The 18,000-nt window shown below is 36.1% G+C and overlaps 1 protein-coding gene across 1 annotated transcript in view; it reads right to left on the bottom strand.

Annotated features, from left to right (window-relative positions):
• The window catches only part of LOC131066381 (structural maintenance of chromosomes protein 3), a 152,014-nt gene that overhangs the window by 44,681 nt on the left and 89,333 nt on the right, over positions 1–18,000 (bottom strand). The window contains exons 13-14 of the mRNA XM_058001134.2: positions 11,903–12,075; positions 11,682–11,781 (exon numbers count right to left, since the gene is read on the bottom strand). Coding sequence (XP_057857117.1) covers positions 11,682–11,781; positions 11,903–12,075 — 273 coding nt within the window. The remainder of the gene's footprint in view (positions 1–11,681; positions 11,782–11,902; positions 12,076–18,000) is intronic.

Raw genomic sequence — 18,000 nt, 5'->3', positions numbered from 1 at the left:
TTTGGCACAGGCTGTAAGGATGCTGAAAGTTTGTGAATTTTAGCTTTACACCTATCGATTGCATTTGCTTGAAAGTTGCTAAAGACTTTCAACGTGTTGGGTGTATCTTGCAATCATTCCTGTCCATGAGACCACAATTCTTGTTGCATTCTGACAATGGTTCATGTGCCTTGTCAATGCATCCACATTGATATACAGATGCAAAGAAAGCATGCCTTTTGATATATGTAATACAATATGGATTACTCATGCCCAACACTTATTCAACAAATCTGTGCAACTGTATGCGCCCAGAACACAGACAAAGTTTACAATGTCAACATGTGTTCCAGAGTGCCTTACTAATTCAAAGGTTTTGAGAGCTTTCTGGCAAAACCTGTTTTGTGAACATCCTCCAATCTTTTTATTTCTCACACTTAAAAGATTCCACATACAGCTTCTGATAAAATTTCTTCATGCTTTAATGAATGTCCATACACTGTTGCAACGATTCAATCTTTGTGTGCAATCTTGCTTTCGAACGATGGTCAACACTTACATGCACCACCATCCCGCACCTTTTCACAAAAAAGCCCTAATCACGTTGTGGGATGGCGATACCTCATACTTTATACCCCGCTCTCCCGCTACCCTTTCTCAATTTGCCCCAATTTTCCTTGCAGGATGGTGAATAATATCCTGCGCTCCCATAGTTAACCCTTGGAATATTGCTTTGTGTCTTGCGGGGCAGCAAGAAATATAGACATTAACAACATATTCTAGTTTATACCCTTTCCACATTGTATCCCATGTACCTCCATATTATTGAGGGTTTCCATGCCAGCTTCCTGCGGGATGACGAAGCATATATTTATTAGAACATTTTAAATTTATTTCCTTTTGGAAATGCATATCCCACGGGCTTGTGGCAATTTTGGAATTTTGAAATTTCCCCCCACATTTTAAAACTATGTAATAGATTTTGAGCAATTTCATTTTTATCCTCCATATATTTTTATAACCATTTTAAAACTAAAATGATGTGCACAGCTCTCTTATTTTTTTCGCCTAAATTTGGTGATCCCCTGATGAATGTCGAGTCCTATTGTGGGCCCGACTAAAAAATTTCAAACTGAAACAATTTTACCATGGAATCGACTTCAAGCATCCACTTTATCCTTCTGGGACAAGAATAAAAAAGTGGGTAATCACCAGAATTCGCTTTCTGATACCATTGCATTTTGACCCAAAGAAGCTATGTGGCCTCCGAAATCACCTCTAAAAATGTATCAAACATTTGCCTGGTGCCACGAGAATGCACTGACATGTTGGTTGATGGTAGGGGGATAACATTTGACAAATGGATTGGCATGACGCAATCCAGGTTGCAAGATTTTAATCATCAAAGTTGATCATTTAGCTGTTTCTGCAACTGTACTTGTCCAAAACCTTCTGAATGCTGCTAAGTTCATGCTTTAAAAATAATACCAAATCTTGCTCTAGACAGCCACCACCTGCCATGGGAATTCATTATGGTACAATAAACACTTGTGTAGAGGCAAACTTCACAACTCCACTTTTGGTGCAAGATATTGAAGGTCAAACTTGACTTCTCTGGAACTGTCCTGAACATGTAATCAACAAATCTGTGCAAATTCCATTTGGTTTTAGCCTTGAAAAAATAGCAACCATTACTCTGAGACTCTGCAGCTTAGTAAGGGGGCACATGAAGGTGGGAAGAATCACTAGGACCAATCCGTTCTTCTTGAAAATCATCCAGGTTCAAAATATTAATTCTTGAAGTAAGCCCTCTGACAGACTGAAAACTGTGTAGGCAGCGAAATTCAACAAACTGCATTTGGTTTTGGCTTAGTAAAAATATCAAACGAAAAGCTGACTTTGAAATCCGACCAGCGAGCATATTAATATGACATGTGAAAGGAATATTTGGTTTGACATGATTATCAAACGGCTATGAAATATTAGTCTCTAAAGTAGGCCACTCTGGAAAATCAGACACAGTACAATCAGCAGATCTTAATAAATTGCATATGGTTTGAACTTGGGAAAAACATCAAATGGGAAGCTAAGGTTGTGAAACTTTGCACAGGAATACATTAAGGTATGGACAACTGCAGGAACCATATGGTTTGGCATGAGAATCATCCAGTTGTGAGATATCAGTTTCCAAAGAAGGCTACTCTGGAAGATTTTACAATGTGCAAATTGTAAACCTATCTCAAAACCTTTCAACTTGCCACTTCAAAACTAATCAAATCGGATCCCAGGGACTTGAAAATGAACATAGACCTTGCCATATATCACATCAATCCGAATTGTAAGGGCTCAATACGCCCCTATGCAACCTAAACCATTTTTTGAAATGAGCAACCAATTCCAAGTTACAACCCTCCAAAACAGGCTTCCGAGGCAAATTTGCAAGTGTACTCTTGAGTGCTACAACTGATTAACTCACCATGGGCACTTCAAATTTTGCCAACATAACATATTAAGCCTATTGTCAAAAAGAGGTGGATCACAATGAACAACCCTTGGGATAAGGCTACCTATGTTCTTAATCTGAAGTGGTATGCACCTAGACCTAGTCGAATGCTTCCTTTTGAGGATTATGCAATGATGGAGGGGCTTGTTGTTGATTTTAGGCAATCAGATGTTAATCTAGTTACTTAAATTATAAACAGACTGAGAATAAGCAGAAATGATAATAAAAGCACACAACACAAGACACAAGTACCCTGGGAAAACCTCCCTCTTGGAGGAAAAACCCAGCATCAAAGATTCGGATCAGTTCCTTTATTCATAAGCAGATTACTTATCTGATTGAGTGCCAATCTAGGGCAGACTGAACCTAGTATATGCAGTTGTAGTATGTCTTCAGAGAGAGCAGAATATCGACACCACTTGAAGAAGGAGATCACTGAAGTATAGAGCACCACCTTGCCCAGCAACTTGTCCAATGGATTCGCTCAAGGATCAGATAGACTTGCAGCAGCATGAAAATATGGATCGCTCTCTACCTCCAAGTTCGCTGACTGAATTTGCATAAGGCTAACGACACTTGATAAAGATGTTTGTTGTGTAGAATGAATCTTGTTTATATACAAGATTCATGTTCAAGTTTTCCATGTCGGCTTTAACCAAATTCCCTTTATTTTACATATTTTAATTGGCACTTTTGGCGCCCAATTTGGGGCCTACATAACTTGCAAGTTTTGACACGTTTCCTTTTGGGCCCAGCCCTATTAGACATGAATTGCTTAACCACACATTACATTTGGGCCCAGCCCTATAGACATAAATTGCTTAACCACACGTTACATTTGGGCCCAGCCCTATAGACATAAATTGCTTAACCTTATTACAATAAGTTAATATTTTAATTGCCACAAGGCAACATTAAAATATGATCCGAACTAGCTAACCATTTCAACACTTGTAGCAGCCCTTCATAAAATGTATAGCACCATGAAGGCAACCAAACTTTGAGAGGAGTGGCTTCAATTTTCGATCTTCAGGGTGCCACATTCAACAAACCAGAGGCTAAGATGGAGAGGACCACTATTGCACAAAAAAAACCAATTGAATGGTGGAAATTTCATGGCAAGGACACACCTAAGTTGAAACAACTTGCTATCTGTTTACTCTCACACAGTGCTGGTTCCTCTGCTACAGAGAGGAATAAGCCCCTCTATGGCCTCATCCACTCCATTGAAAGACAAAGGCTTACCTCAAAACAAGCAGAAAAAATAGTTTCAATTCATAGTGCCTTGAGACTTTATGATCTATGGACTACTTAGTATCAACAGACTCCAACAACGTATTGGGATGTTGATCCTAATGATGTTAGGCAGATTGACAAGGAGGAGGTGCAGCCAAGAATGGTCGAGCTACCATTGGATGATCCACTTCAGACAAAGAGTGACAGTGACACAGATGGTTCTGATTCTTTGAATATTTATAGCCCAAATGCTTCATAGATTTGGTACTTTGAAATTTGAGTTACTTTTAATGGTTAATTCCTAATTTTAAAATTTGAAGTTGAACAACAGAATGCTTTAATACTTAATAGTTGATACTGCTGTTATGAATATCATTATGAGTTTTATTGTTGTTTATAGTTTATACTGCTGTTATACAGTTATACTGTTGTTAAGTTACTTTATTGAAGTTAATACTGCAGTCATGGTTTATTTGCGTATTGATATTGTTGTTATTAGCTCTCTCTCTCTCTCTTTATATATATATATATATATATATATATATATATATATATATATATATATATATATATATATATATATATATATATATATTACTTAATAGTAAATACTGCTGTTATGAATCTCATGATTAATTTTATTGTTGTTTATAGTTTATAGTATTATACTGCTGTCATGATTTATTTACATATGGATATTGTTGTTATCGCCATCACCAAAAAATGTCCCTCGGACTGCCATCCCCGAATCGCTTCCTTTGTCCTCCTCAAAACGCCATCAAACACAAGATTTAAGAGTATAAAGAGAAACAGATGGCTATCTGGCTAAAAGGGATGCCATAGGAGGTCATTGATATGTGTGTAGACATCCGTGCAAAGGCCACATCTGCTGTGGAAGATTCTTGGAGCTGCAAAAATTCACATCTAAATGTGAAGGGCCACCATTGCTGTTTACAAGCAATTAAAATGAAATAGTAATTTGAAATATCAAACCAACAAACTTATTTTGCAAGGTTAAAAATTTACCAAATTAGTTATGAAATAATTAAAGTTACGAGGGAAAATTGTACTAGAATATATTTAAAAAATAAAATAGTGTCTTACAGCTGAGAAAATTTATTATTCAACAACATTATTTTCTAGAAAGACTAATTTAAAAAACAATGGAATTATCGTAAAATGGAAACTTTAAAAAAATAACATCAAATGAAGATGAATTGAAAGCTTACCAATCTCCAATTTCATCAACACCTCAATAGTTTCTATGATTAGTTTCTTGGGAACAAAGACCATATCGATGACAACATTGCATAAATCGAAAAATAATGCACAAATTTTTACATTCAAATTATGCATCCTATGGTATCTGTGCTCAAGTGTTAAAATGATCTTCGTATAGTTAGCATCATAGTTGATAAACTCAGACTCAGCAAAAACTCGGCAAGGCCCAAAAATGCAACTTGGCAAAAAATCGATGACTTGAAAAATTGCTTAAATTTCACTAGAAACTTTTTTTTTTTTTTTTTTGCAGAATTTAATTGAGGAGATGTGCATTCAATGAATCAATAAATGAGTACATAAAAGAAACAAGTTGAGTCTAGTTATATTTGATTGATTTAAATCAAAGATGAAAAAATCGGCAGAAAATCGCAAAAATCGCGATATATCCCGAGTCATTCGGCCCGCCGATTTAATCGTCGAAAAACAATTTTCATTAAAAATCATGAATCTTTTTAACTGAAAATCGCGATATAATCGTGGAAAACTTAATAAAAATCGCGTGTTTAAAAAAGACGGAGCCACAACCCTAAAAGTAAAAAGTTTGAAGTTAAAAACAAAAAAGGGGCAAATTCGTATTGCACGCGAATTCGCCGGTTTCGACTTTGGAGGTTTGACTATAGCTTCCCCACCGACGCGGCATTCATAATACATAATAAAATATTAATAATTTTGTTGAGCCTGCTTAATAATTGTATCAGTATGTAATATGTATCTATGTCGACCTACAGTCGCACCCAAATATCAATATTTAATAATAAGTGTATAGTGAATACTGTATAATAGTATATTATTTATAATAGCGTATACTGTATAGTGTATAATATATATTATTAATTTACAGATCAATATTTCTTAATAGTGTAACTGTATATTATTAATTTACAGTAGTTTTCCTGCAACACACTATGAAATTTGAATAAAAAAAATGTCACAAAATTAATTTATAGTTACACTGTAAAATTCATAGTCACGAATGAGCAATTTTTTTATTAACTATTAATTTGCAGTAGTTTTTAATTAAAATTCATATTGTGTTGTATATTTATTATTATTATTATTTTACTGTAGTTTTCCTAAGACTGTAGTTTACTATAGTTTCCTAAGACTGTAATTTAATATTATTATCTTACTTACTCTATTATTAATTTACAGTTTACTACACAGTGTCACAAACACTATTATTAAAATTTAATTTATTACTATTATTACACAATACATTATACTGTGTAATAATAGTAATAATTTACTAATAGTGGTGTGTCACTGTGTAATAATAATAAACTGTATTCACGATCTACACACTGCAATAGTGGTTTAAAAATAACATACTTGAGAGGTATCTAATTGATAATGGAGGCACCTACAATTAGCTTGATGAGACATTTATCTGGATTTTGTAGTTTGGTACTTTGGCTGAGAGTCGTGACCATGCTAAATTGTCCAATTTTAGTTTGTGTTCATCTTCAATTTATATTTATTGATCCATGTTTGGTCTCTTTTGCTAGGTTTCTTTCGCATTTTTATAAAAGACAATGGCTTCTGCAACTAGAGGTGGTAGAAAGAGGGATCCTATATGGAAACATGGCACACCAAGTGCAATGGCAGGAGAGGTTATTTGTAACCATTGCACGAAAACTATGACCGGTGGCATATACCGACTCAAAATTCACCTTGCACGGATTAGTGGACAAAATATTACGGTATGTGACAATTGTCCTGAAGAGGTTCAAAGGGAGGCAAAAGCAAGACTTTCAGAATTTGAGCAAAAGAAGGTAGAAAAAAAGAGGACAGCAGAGGCAATGACAGCCCCAACAAGGAATATCAGTTCTACAAAGTCAGAAAATATTGGGGAGGGCAGCAATACATCTGGTTTTTTCATTCCTCATAACACTCCTGGTGCACAACCTGGATTGTTAGGTACTTCATGGAATAAGGAAGTGCATCAACAGACAAGAGCGACAGTGGCTATATTTTGGTTTTACAACAATATTCCGTTTAGTATTATTGAGAGTCCATATTGGGAGCAAATGGCCAGTGGATTGACCATTTCTGGTAAGGGGTTCAAGTCCCCAAGTCGTTATGAGTTGAGTGGGCCATTATTGCAAGATGAGGTCCAAAACACACATCAACTAGTGGAACAACAAAGGAGGAATTGGGAAAGGAATGGCTGCACCATTTTATCTGATGGGTGGACAAATAGTAGGAATAGGACACTCATAAACTTTCTAGTTGCTTCAGGGGGACAGGTGGTATTTTTAAAATCGATTGATGCCTCAAATCAAGTGAAGAATGCAGAAACCTTGTGCAACATGTTGGATGAGGTGGTGACCGAAGTGGGAGTGCAGAATGTTGTTCAGGTTGTGACCAATAATGCAGCTGCATATGTGGCAACCGGTAAACTTCTACAGGCTAGGCATCCGTCATTATTTTGGAGCCCTTGTGCTGTTCATTGCCTTGATTTACTCCTTGAGGGCATAGGGAAACTTAGTTGGGTGAAAAATGTGGTTGAAGATGGAAGGGAAATCACAAAGTACATGTACAACCACACATGGGTCTTGGAGCTTATGAGACAACACACTGATGGTAAGGATCTTGTGCGTTCAGGAGTCACACGTTTTGCCACGAATTTCCTCAACTTACAGAGCATATTACGTGCATTGCCCAACCTGAAGAGAATGTTTGTGAGTGAAAGATGGTTGCATAGCCCTTATTGTAGGAAGCCTGAAGTAGAGAAGGTCGTGAAGGCAGTTTTTGATGATAGATTTGCCAAACTCATGGAGGAGATCATCAATGTAAGTGTTAAAAGTTCAAATTTCAATTGATGATATATTTTTTAATTTTCTAATATTACACATTGTTGATTTTTGTTAAATTTGTCATGTTTAGTTGTCAGAGCCGTTGGTGAGGGTTCTACGGATGGTGGATGGGGATAAAAACCCCATAGGGTATCTATATGAGGCCATGGATAAGGCCAAAGAGGCAATTCAACACTTGTATGGGTCAGAGAGGACTAAATATGAACCCATATGACGCATAATTGATCGAAGGTGGAACCGACAACTCCACCAACATATCCATGCTGCTGCCTACTACTTGAACCCCAAGTTCTTTTACTCCCGCAGTTTCAAAATAGATAAGGAGGTTCAACTTGGCCTTGACACATGTATTCAAAGGTTGGTTTCTGATTAGAATATTCAAGACATCATTGTTGATGAGTTGCAGAGGTACAAGAAGGAAGACGGGCCATTGTTTTCTTCACCTATTGGTATTCGTAAGAGAGACACCCTGCTGCCAGTTTACAATTTATTTCAATCTTTTAAGTTTATAAAAATCTTTACCAAGTTATAAATGCCAATTTCTATGCTTGCAGATCTGTGGTGGGAAGATTATGGTGCCACAACGCCTAATCTTCAAAAGCTTGCAATCCGCATATTATCTCAACCTTGTAGTGCTTCTGGTTGTGAGCGCAACTGGAGTGTCTTTGAGGCCATTCACACAAAAAAGAGCAATAGGTTGACTAAGAAGCGCTTGAATGACCGTGTATATGTGTGGTACAACCTTTGACTGCATGAAAAGAGGGTACAAGGGAACAATTCATATGACACACTTGACATTGATGAGATTGATCCATACACAGCGGATTGGATTGCTGAACTTGATGGTGATATTGGTGATATTGATGTGAATGCATTTATCATTGACGATCAATTAGATGAGATGAAGAGGGAGGTAGCTGAATGGGCGGCAGAGATGGCAAAACGTGAGGAGGCGGGAGATGAGTTTGCTGATCCAGAAGAGGCAAATTCATCACCGGTTGAGGATATTGCAGCAGCAGCTGCTGCTGCAACACCATCTACTTCAGCACCCACTCAACGGCAACAGAGTTTTTTGAGCTTTAGTCGCAAACGCAATCTTTGATTTCCAGTTTTCAATGATATGAAACCATGAACTTAATATGTATTCAGACTTCACTGATTTGTTTTGTGGTCTAGGCTCTACAATATGGATTTGACTCAATTGTATTTTACTATTTAGAACTTGAACTTGTGTTTTGGTATATCACTTTGCTATATGGTATGTATTTGACTCAAAGTCTCAAACTATGATTTATATATGATGGAAACCAGTAATATGCTATTGTGTTCTATAAATTTAGTGTATAAATGTGTTTTTTTAGAATATTTTAAAAAATTATATATTTTCAAATGTTCGACAATTTAGCCGATTTATTGCCGATTTTTTCCCGATTCCCGATTTTTAAAAAAAATTCGGCCAAAAGATTTATTGCCGATTAAGATATTAACATCTTTGATTTAAATACAAATTAAGAACAAAATAGCATCTTCATGTGGGATGTTGATGTCTGATAGTCTGAAACAAAATGAAAATAGCAAATTGTTTTTGTAAAACTAAAAGTAAATACTACTTCAAAACATTTTACATCTTCCTCTTCCCAGCTCTAGTGAAAACCAAGGGAGAGGTAGAACTAGAGGGTCTAGTCCTAGGAGTCCGCTATGGCTCCTTCACCACGCCAAAACAAGGTTGAGGCTAGAACCCCTCCTAGGGGCCTGAGGGTGAGATAGAGAGATAGGTCTAGATCTTGGGGGAGAGAGGAGAGAGTGATATAGAGAGCGGTAGAGAGAGTGGGGGTAAAGGAAGAGTGATAGGGAGAGATATAGATCTAGAATTCAAGGCAGATATAGTAAGAAAGATAGAGAGGGCGAGAAAAGGCTGATAGGAGCCTGCTGATTACGGAAATTTGATTGTCTGAAAAATTATAAGATCTTCTAAAACCTAGAATTTGCATTATAACTCCTAGAGATCTCAAACAACTCTCAAACATCTTGCCAATATATACATGAAATATAACTTAAAGTATATACTTAAATGTTATATTTCATGTACATATTCTGATGAAGAGAATGAGCCTGACTTGAAGAAAAATGCATCTGGGCCTCTTTTCTTTATGCAGCTGATTTTTGCCAGAGACTCGCCGAGTTTTGTGAAAAACTCACAGAGCACAAAAACTCAGCAAGTTTTCCCTGCGAGTTTTTATCTGAAAAACTCACAAAGCAAGCAAGCTCGCCGAGTACTCAGCAAGTACTTCATCAACGCTTAGCATAATATACCTTTAATATTTTGTTAATTTGTTTGTATCTGACTGTGTTCTCTACTTGTCAAATTGTGTATAGTTGTTAGGATTCAATTGTTAGTTGTTGTCAAAAATTCAACCATCAGGCATCAGGTACTTTAAATAGACTTTTCATCATCAAGGAAAGTGATCTGACCTTTGATTGATCAATCTTGACATAATTCTATATAAGAACTTTACATGAATAACAATATACTTGTGTTACTTTATTTTGTAAGCATGGTTATTTATATTCATTTATCTTGCAAAATAAATAAATAGAACAGTCATTTTATTCATTAATCTTCCAAAGGAATTTGATGCCATTCATGATCACCTATGATGCCCAAAAACATGTCAAGGAGTCAAATTGCAACAGTTCTGAATACCTTCTATGCCTTAAAAAGTTAAATATTATAATAGAATAAGTTGTGATGAATCCACAGACTTATAGTTGTAGCTTGAATATTATAATGGAATAAGTTTGTGACGAATCCAGTGTCATATTTCATCAGTTATATTGGCAAGCTCAACAACATACACTTGAAGGATTCATAAATGGAAAAAATGATTCAGGAATGGCCACCAGCATATGATGCTAAACTTTTTGTTTTTCAAATAATTTCAGATGACATATTATAGAATATTTAATCAGGTGAAAGAGTCTAGTTAGAGAACAAGCATCTTGGAAAATTGATTCTTTTGTGGATTTGCATTTTTCTCTCTTTACACTATGGAGGCAAAGCGTCTAAAGAAGCAACATTATCTAGAAGTGTGTGCCTTGGTAGATGCACGATTTCAGCGTCTGTATGTTAGACACCCTCATAAGCTGTAATCATCATATCTTGTAATCATATTATTATAGAACATATATACTTTCCAAAGTACCTCCCTTTATCCTCATCACACAAATGGACAGATCCTATATGCTTAAACTTTGAAGTCTAGTTGAGCTAGAATTAATTAGAATGTCTTTTAATTGCATAAACTGCATAAAAATGATCAGTTAACAGTGCTTCTTAATTTGCATCAGAAGGTTCTGGAATTAGGCCAAAAAGGATTTTTGTAGATTAGAATGACTACACTCTCTTAATGCAGATACCAATAGTTTCAGGACCAAAATTGTTAAAGTTTTCCACAATACAATCAGAATTTTGGTTATATAATCCTTTCATGCCTCATATTGAAAAAGTGTAAGGCAAGAATACCAATCTTATAATGACAGTATATTTAGAGGATAAAATTCAAGGCACACAAACCAAGTTGGGGATAAAAATTCAAAATATGCTTTCACTGGAACTTATATTCTCAAAATATTATATTACAGTATGACAAAAATTTCCCTAAGCATTAAGACAATTGCAGAATAGACGACCTGTTTCTTAAAAATCCATGAAATGTAAAAAAAATATTCTGGTATGTATTGCAAATTTATGTCTTACACTTACTGGGAGGTAAAAACCCAAAAAAGTGATCAAGTAATATAACAAGCATAACATATTTCCATTTGTCATCATGTGAATTAATAAATGTGCAGATAAAAATGTATACCCCAGGAGCAGCATGATCTAAGCTTTTTTCTGCCTTTGCAATTTCTGATTTCAGCTTATCAATTTCAGATGCGAGTTCATTTTCCTGTTTCCACAGTTTCCTGCCAAAGAAAGCGATTGTGTACTTATAAATTTTAACAGTTTCCTGGTAATAGCTAACACAGAAACCTAGAAAGACTGCATGACTCCAACCATATGACAATTTTAAGAATAGTTGTTTACTTTCTAGTCTCTTGTAATCCATCCCTCTCAATTTTCAAACTAGCGAACTCTCCTTGGCACTTAGAAATATCAGATTCTTGTTCCTTCAGTTCTACTGATCGAGCCTCTATGCTTTTCTCCTGCTCTTCAAACTCCTGATTGAGTTGTTCTATCTCCTCCCGCAGCTTTTGTTCCTGCAAATATTTATGCAAACTCAGTAAAATTAGTAATTATTAAGGAAATGCCTCCCCAAAGAAGTGACACATTCATTAAAGCCATAAATATTAGCAGAGGATAAATTAGGAACCCAATCCATGTCTATAAAGATGTCAAATCCTTGGGAACACGCATATCAGAAAGCAGCGAATTCTTTTAGATTTTCCTAGCTCCATTTCATTACATCAATATACACTCTTATAGTAGAGTATGGAAAGCCAAATATGATTTGATAGGGACAACAGTCTTGATTTACCATGAATTCTTACTGAAAGTACAGACAATGCTGAGAAAGGGCTTTCGATAAATTACTAAAACAATATTCAGTCGCACTTACACTAACATATGGTTCTAAGCATACAAAATGATAGCGAAGCAACTGAAGAAGATATCCAGATACAAGAAAAAACAGCACCAGTTTTTGTATTTTTGTTTGTCTGAGAAGAAACTCTGTTGCAGATATAGCTAGACGTGTGGTACAGAGCATTGGAAAGCACCCAAATCATGGATATCAGTATGGGTACAAGGGTTTACCAATTTACTTGGACCCAGGGTATGGTACAGTTTATCCATAATTGAGTAGAAATTAAGTACAGTACAGTTTATCCATAATGAGTAGAAAAGTGTTTTGAATACAAATTGAGTACAAAATCACAAAATCATATGGAATCCTAAAGGCTGATACAATAGTTAGTTGGCAACTATTATGAATTGATGGTGATTGCCTTTGAAAATCATCACCATAATTCATAAATTGTATATTATAAATTTTACATCTGTCTCTTCCCTAGTCTAGTGAAAACTTGGGGACAGGTTCTAATCCTTGCTCTCTATTAGTTAGTTGGCAACTATTATGAATTGATGGTGATTGCCTTTGAAAATCATCACCATAATTCATAAATTGTATATTATAAATTTTACATCTGTCTCTTCCCTAGTCTAGTGAAAACTTGGGGACAGGTTCTAATCCTTGCTCTCTATTGCAGCTCTGACTCAACCAAATCAATAACATCCTCTGACCAGATGCCTACCTTTCTTGTGTAAAGCCAAAGGTTGTGTTGTATGTTATAATAATAATCGCATTTGAATCTTTGATACTAATAGTATGATACTTCATCATTGATCAATGATATTATGATAGTAACAAAGATAATTGTCAAAGTTGTCAATTTTTTTCTCCACTCCCAAATCCCATTATTGTAATCAAATTTCTTATATGAGAAGAGATCCCAATAACTAATGGGGGTCTAGGAATGAAGACCCCAATGGAATTGAGGGGCAACGTCCTACACAAGGATCTGGGGGCAATGTGCCCCTAATGAGGTCAAGGGGCAGGACCCCTTTTTGGGGTATTGGGGCAACACCCCTTTATGGGAGTCTTGGGGCAACACCCCCAGAAGGATCAAGGGGCAATGCCCCTCATGGGGTCCAGGGGCAACACCATAGGTGCATTCCCTGTTGCAATACAAGGCAGGGTCGAGGGGCAGCGCCCCTTGCTGCCTTTGAAACCACACAAAACTTCATACTGCACACCATTTTCACAATTTTATCACTTAAGGGAAAAATTAGATATTTGGCACATTTTTGTAAAAAATATTTGCTCTCCAACTGTTGTGTGGGGAAGTGTGAGGAGCGTTCATGCATTTGTAAGGTAAAATCAAGAATTTTTTAAGTATTTTTTCCTCATTTTGTTGGGTTTTTAAATGTATTTGGCAAGTTTTTGTCAAGATCACCAAGTTATTAGCTGAGTTGGCCATGCATTTCCTAGTGACCATATGAAAGAAGATATACAAAGTGTTGTGCAAGAATTCCTAACTACCATTTCTCCAAGTTTTGTAGATGTAGACAGAGGATGCCCACAATAAACAAAGTGGACATGTCCACAATTATGTAGCACAATCAAAGGAAAAACCTGTGCTCCATAGATATTCTAAACTAAATGCAGAAACTAACAAGAAAAAAAATAGAACAAGTGCTAATGTAAAAGTCCCAAGCCACAATGCCCCGAGTTCCAACATATGCAACGAGAGATGCCCAACTGCAAACAAGAAAGTACAAAAGCATCATTGAAGAGTAGGGTGAAACACCAGTCACTGACTACACCCCATCTCCATACAGTCAGGACCTAAAAGTCCTCAACGAAAGAAGTGTAAAAACTAACAGGCAAGCACCCAGTAAAACAAGAAATCATCTTCAACCATACCAATAAGATCAAACTCAATAAGCATGACATTGTGAAGGTATATCATATTCCACGCTTAGAGAAAACAAAGATATTTCCATAGTTCTTATTCAGCAGCATACATACGAATCCTATGCATTTTAGTGACAAGAAAATAGAGTTGAATTCAATGTTATTAGTTTAATTCACCGATATGAGGGACAAAGATAAGCTTTCACTGGCATTGAACAAGAAGAAGTACAAGTAAATTCGCATGAGCCTTGGAGTTAGGTGCAACAACAACAGCAAATGCATTGAAAATCTACAATATCCAAAGGTATGTGACAGATGTGCAAGCAAAACTACTTGCCATAAGATTTGTATGGAAGCAAAGATAGTAGACAACAATCCTTGAAGCAACTGCTGCAAATGATAGGACGGCCACCAAAGCCAGTTCAATAACACAATGCATCTTGCTAATGAGATAAAATCCAACATAGAATAGACACCCAAAGAACGCACGAAATTCAGTGACCGCTTAGTCCCCATTTTAATTATGTCAATCGTGTATGGCAATATGATGGAAATAGGTGTTCAGCGCCTATCTGCCAATGGAGAAGCTATATTGTAGTTTCCGGATTTGAAATGAACGTTCCTGTCTTAAGTAAATAAAGTTGCATGATCAAAATGAGTGTTGTTAAAGAAGCCCACAAGTTTCAAATCTATTTGTATATTCAAACTGAACCATGCTTCACAATAATGAGAAATAATGTTGTGAACAGCCCCAAGAACCCATTTAGTATCGTTATAAAACCAACCTTATTGATAGTACGGTCAACATTTGCAACTGATTTTGCTAAAGAAGTTAATGAAAATAAGATCCAGTACCATCCTGCCTCTGTGGTGAAACAAAAGGACCTTGCAGAGAATATGTCAGAACAGAATCATGGAATAAACAAGGCAGCCTTAGGGGGAGGCCAAACAAGTAAAACTGAACATAAGAGAACTAAGACCCAAGTGAAGACAAGCAAAAGAAGACTACACCTAAGTAGAAACAAAAATTAACAATCATGTATCCCACAACAAGAAGAAAGTAATGATGGCAGCACCTTTGTGTTAAAACTGAGCAAAGCAAAGGAGAAGCCTGGCATAGAAACTATACTGAGACAAAAAGGAGATATGGGTGTAATTTTTGTGCCCTAGATCAGTAATCAGTTTTATGTCCTTTAATTATGCCCTAGTTTGTTAATCAGATTTGTAACATTTTAGTAAATCATAATTTAGTAAACTCAGAAATGAAGGAAGTAAACAAGTGACAAACACACATACCCTGGGAAAACCTCCAAGGAGGAAAAACCCAGCATTAAAGACCCACAGGTCAGATTATATATTCTCCCTTAAAATCACAAGTACAATACTTAGCTTCCTTGTCAGATCTGATCCCTTTTGTATGACAGATCTGCACTTCTAAGTTCTTCAAGTCTGCACCAAAACAGCCTGTGTCCTCTTGGACAATTTCGCACAAGTCTGGACAAGTTCGCACCCTCCTTGTAAATTCGTACCTTTTCATGCAGAGCTAATTTGCTTGACTTGAATGAATTGTCTTTGCAAGATATCTTTATTTATATATGTCTTTAGCCTTTATTAATTCAAGTCGGCCTCCTTCCTTTTTGGCGCCAATATAGTTATTGTGGCGTGGGTATTTAGGATGGCGTGAAGTATAGGGCTGGGCTTAGACTTGGGGTCACGTTACCCTTTAGGATAGGGCCCAGTCCTAAATGGGTTTGGATGTTGCCTTAAGGCAATCCGAACCCATATATAGACCTAGTTACAAACAACAATGGGTACCTAGGTGCAGAAATCTCAAGGAGAATTCCACATCAAAGGAATTGAGGAGAAAAAACCCCTACCGGTGCTACTTTATTCTTTAGAAGAAAACAAAATAGTAGGTAGAAAAATGGAAAGGGAAGGTGGATCAAAACTTCAAATCAAAAACTCCCCCACCTGCCCTCCTACAATTACATGAGAACCATTCACCAATGACCAACAGGATAACATGAAGAGCACTCATCATTTGAAGAAAGCATAATGGACTCAGCACAGGAGCATAGTATCCCAATGGAATATAGAAAAATGCCTAAGTTCAACATGGAAACCAATTATTGTTCATCTTCCAAGAAAGGACTCTAAGCAAAATGAACGCAGCAATAGAACATGGACAAGCAAAGAGCTCAAGTCAACAAACTTCCATCCACAACACCAAAGTTTCATTTGTACCACAAAGGGGATAATGGCAATCCAACCCATACTATTTGTGAACCTGAATATCACAAAGCTACAATTGACTTTAGCTTTTATCCTAGCTACATTTTTTAACACCAACCAATGGTGTAACAATTTAAAAATACAAAACAAACCTAGTACTGGTTCAGATTTGCGTTCACAGGTTTGAGTCCACAAGTTCCTATCTTCCACCAAGTTTTCAAGATGAGGGAACATGCAGACAGGGGCACACATTTCGAGAACAAGCTTTTTTGAGGGCATTTTTAGGGACGGCAAAGGAGATGGCTACATAAACAATACAGAAAAATTTTAAAGTAAAGGGAAATTTCAATTATTTATATGATACCAATGATAACAATGCTAACGCAATTCTTTTATGCATAAAAAATGTAAATAAACAAGTAATGGAAGCATGCTTGCATTGCCATAGTCAATTCTCACTTAGATCATATCTTAAAAACCATATTAATTCTTTAAACAAGGTCAAAAATATTTTATGAAAGGGAAAATTTACAAATATGCTCAGGACAGAACTAAGATATAGATACTTTGTAATGTCCCTTTTTTGGGATTCCCCTAAATCTTGCCCTTACTATTATCAAGTCTGCTGGCTTCCTCTATTATTCTGAAATCAGTTATGAAGTTCCATGCTCCTTTGAATGCATCAATTGATCTTCTTCTGGGTTCCATCCCTCTTCAAATGATGTCTCCTTCACTTTATACCCTTCATGGAGAAAAAGGGTCACATCCTTCGGTTCTGAAAAGATACATTTATTTGGCAACAACTGCTGCCCTTTCACTTCTTATTTAATCTTCACCTATCTCTCACTTCTCAAATCTGTCTTTACTGCTTTTCAAATCTGCATATATCCCGTTTAAGGTCTGCATATCTTCTTCTAGATCTGCATATCCTATTTTCTTCTTCCCTTCTCAAATCTTATTTCAGATCCCTCTATATACTTCTGCTCTGAATCTGCTCTAGACATCCTCTAATTCCACTTTATTCCCCTCCACTGCCTTTGCTCTTTCTTCCCCTTTATATCTCCCAATGTGAGGAAGAGGTCAGACCTCTTCATCAGGTCTTCCTTTTGGCAAGAGTCACAACCTTTCACAATTAGAACCCTTTGAAAGAGTACAACCCTTCATAATTTCTACCCTTTTGAAAGAGGCACTTCCCTATTTACTTCCCATTCCTTCATTCCTTAATCCTTCCTTGATTCGCATGCTCCATTCTTTCTTCCATTCTCCATATCCCCCCCTCCAAATGAAGTTCTCTTCTCCCTTTTATATCTCGTGTTTGAGGGAGTCACAACTTTTCATTTCATGCCTTTTGACCATTCATTAAACTTAACTAAATTTTAATTATTTTAATTTTATTCTTTTATATTGCAATTTTAATATATATTTTTATTTTGTTATATTTTAATCTTAATATTAGCATTTATTATTAAATCATATT

The sequence above is a fragment of the Cryptomeria japonica genome, chromosome 3, assembly GCF_030272615.1.
Source record: "Cryptomeria japonica chromosome 3, Sugi_1.0, whole genome shotgun sequence".
In the NCBI taxonomy this organism is placed as follows: Eukaryota; Viridiplantae; Streptophyta; class Pinopsida; order Cupressales; family Cupressaceae; genus Cryptomeria; species Cryptomeria japonica.
The sequence above is the reverse complement of the archived record's forward strand: the minus strand, read 5'-3'. Positions and strand labels throughout refer to the sequence as shown.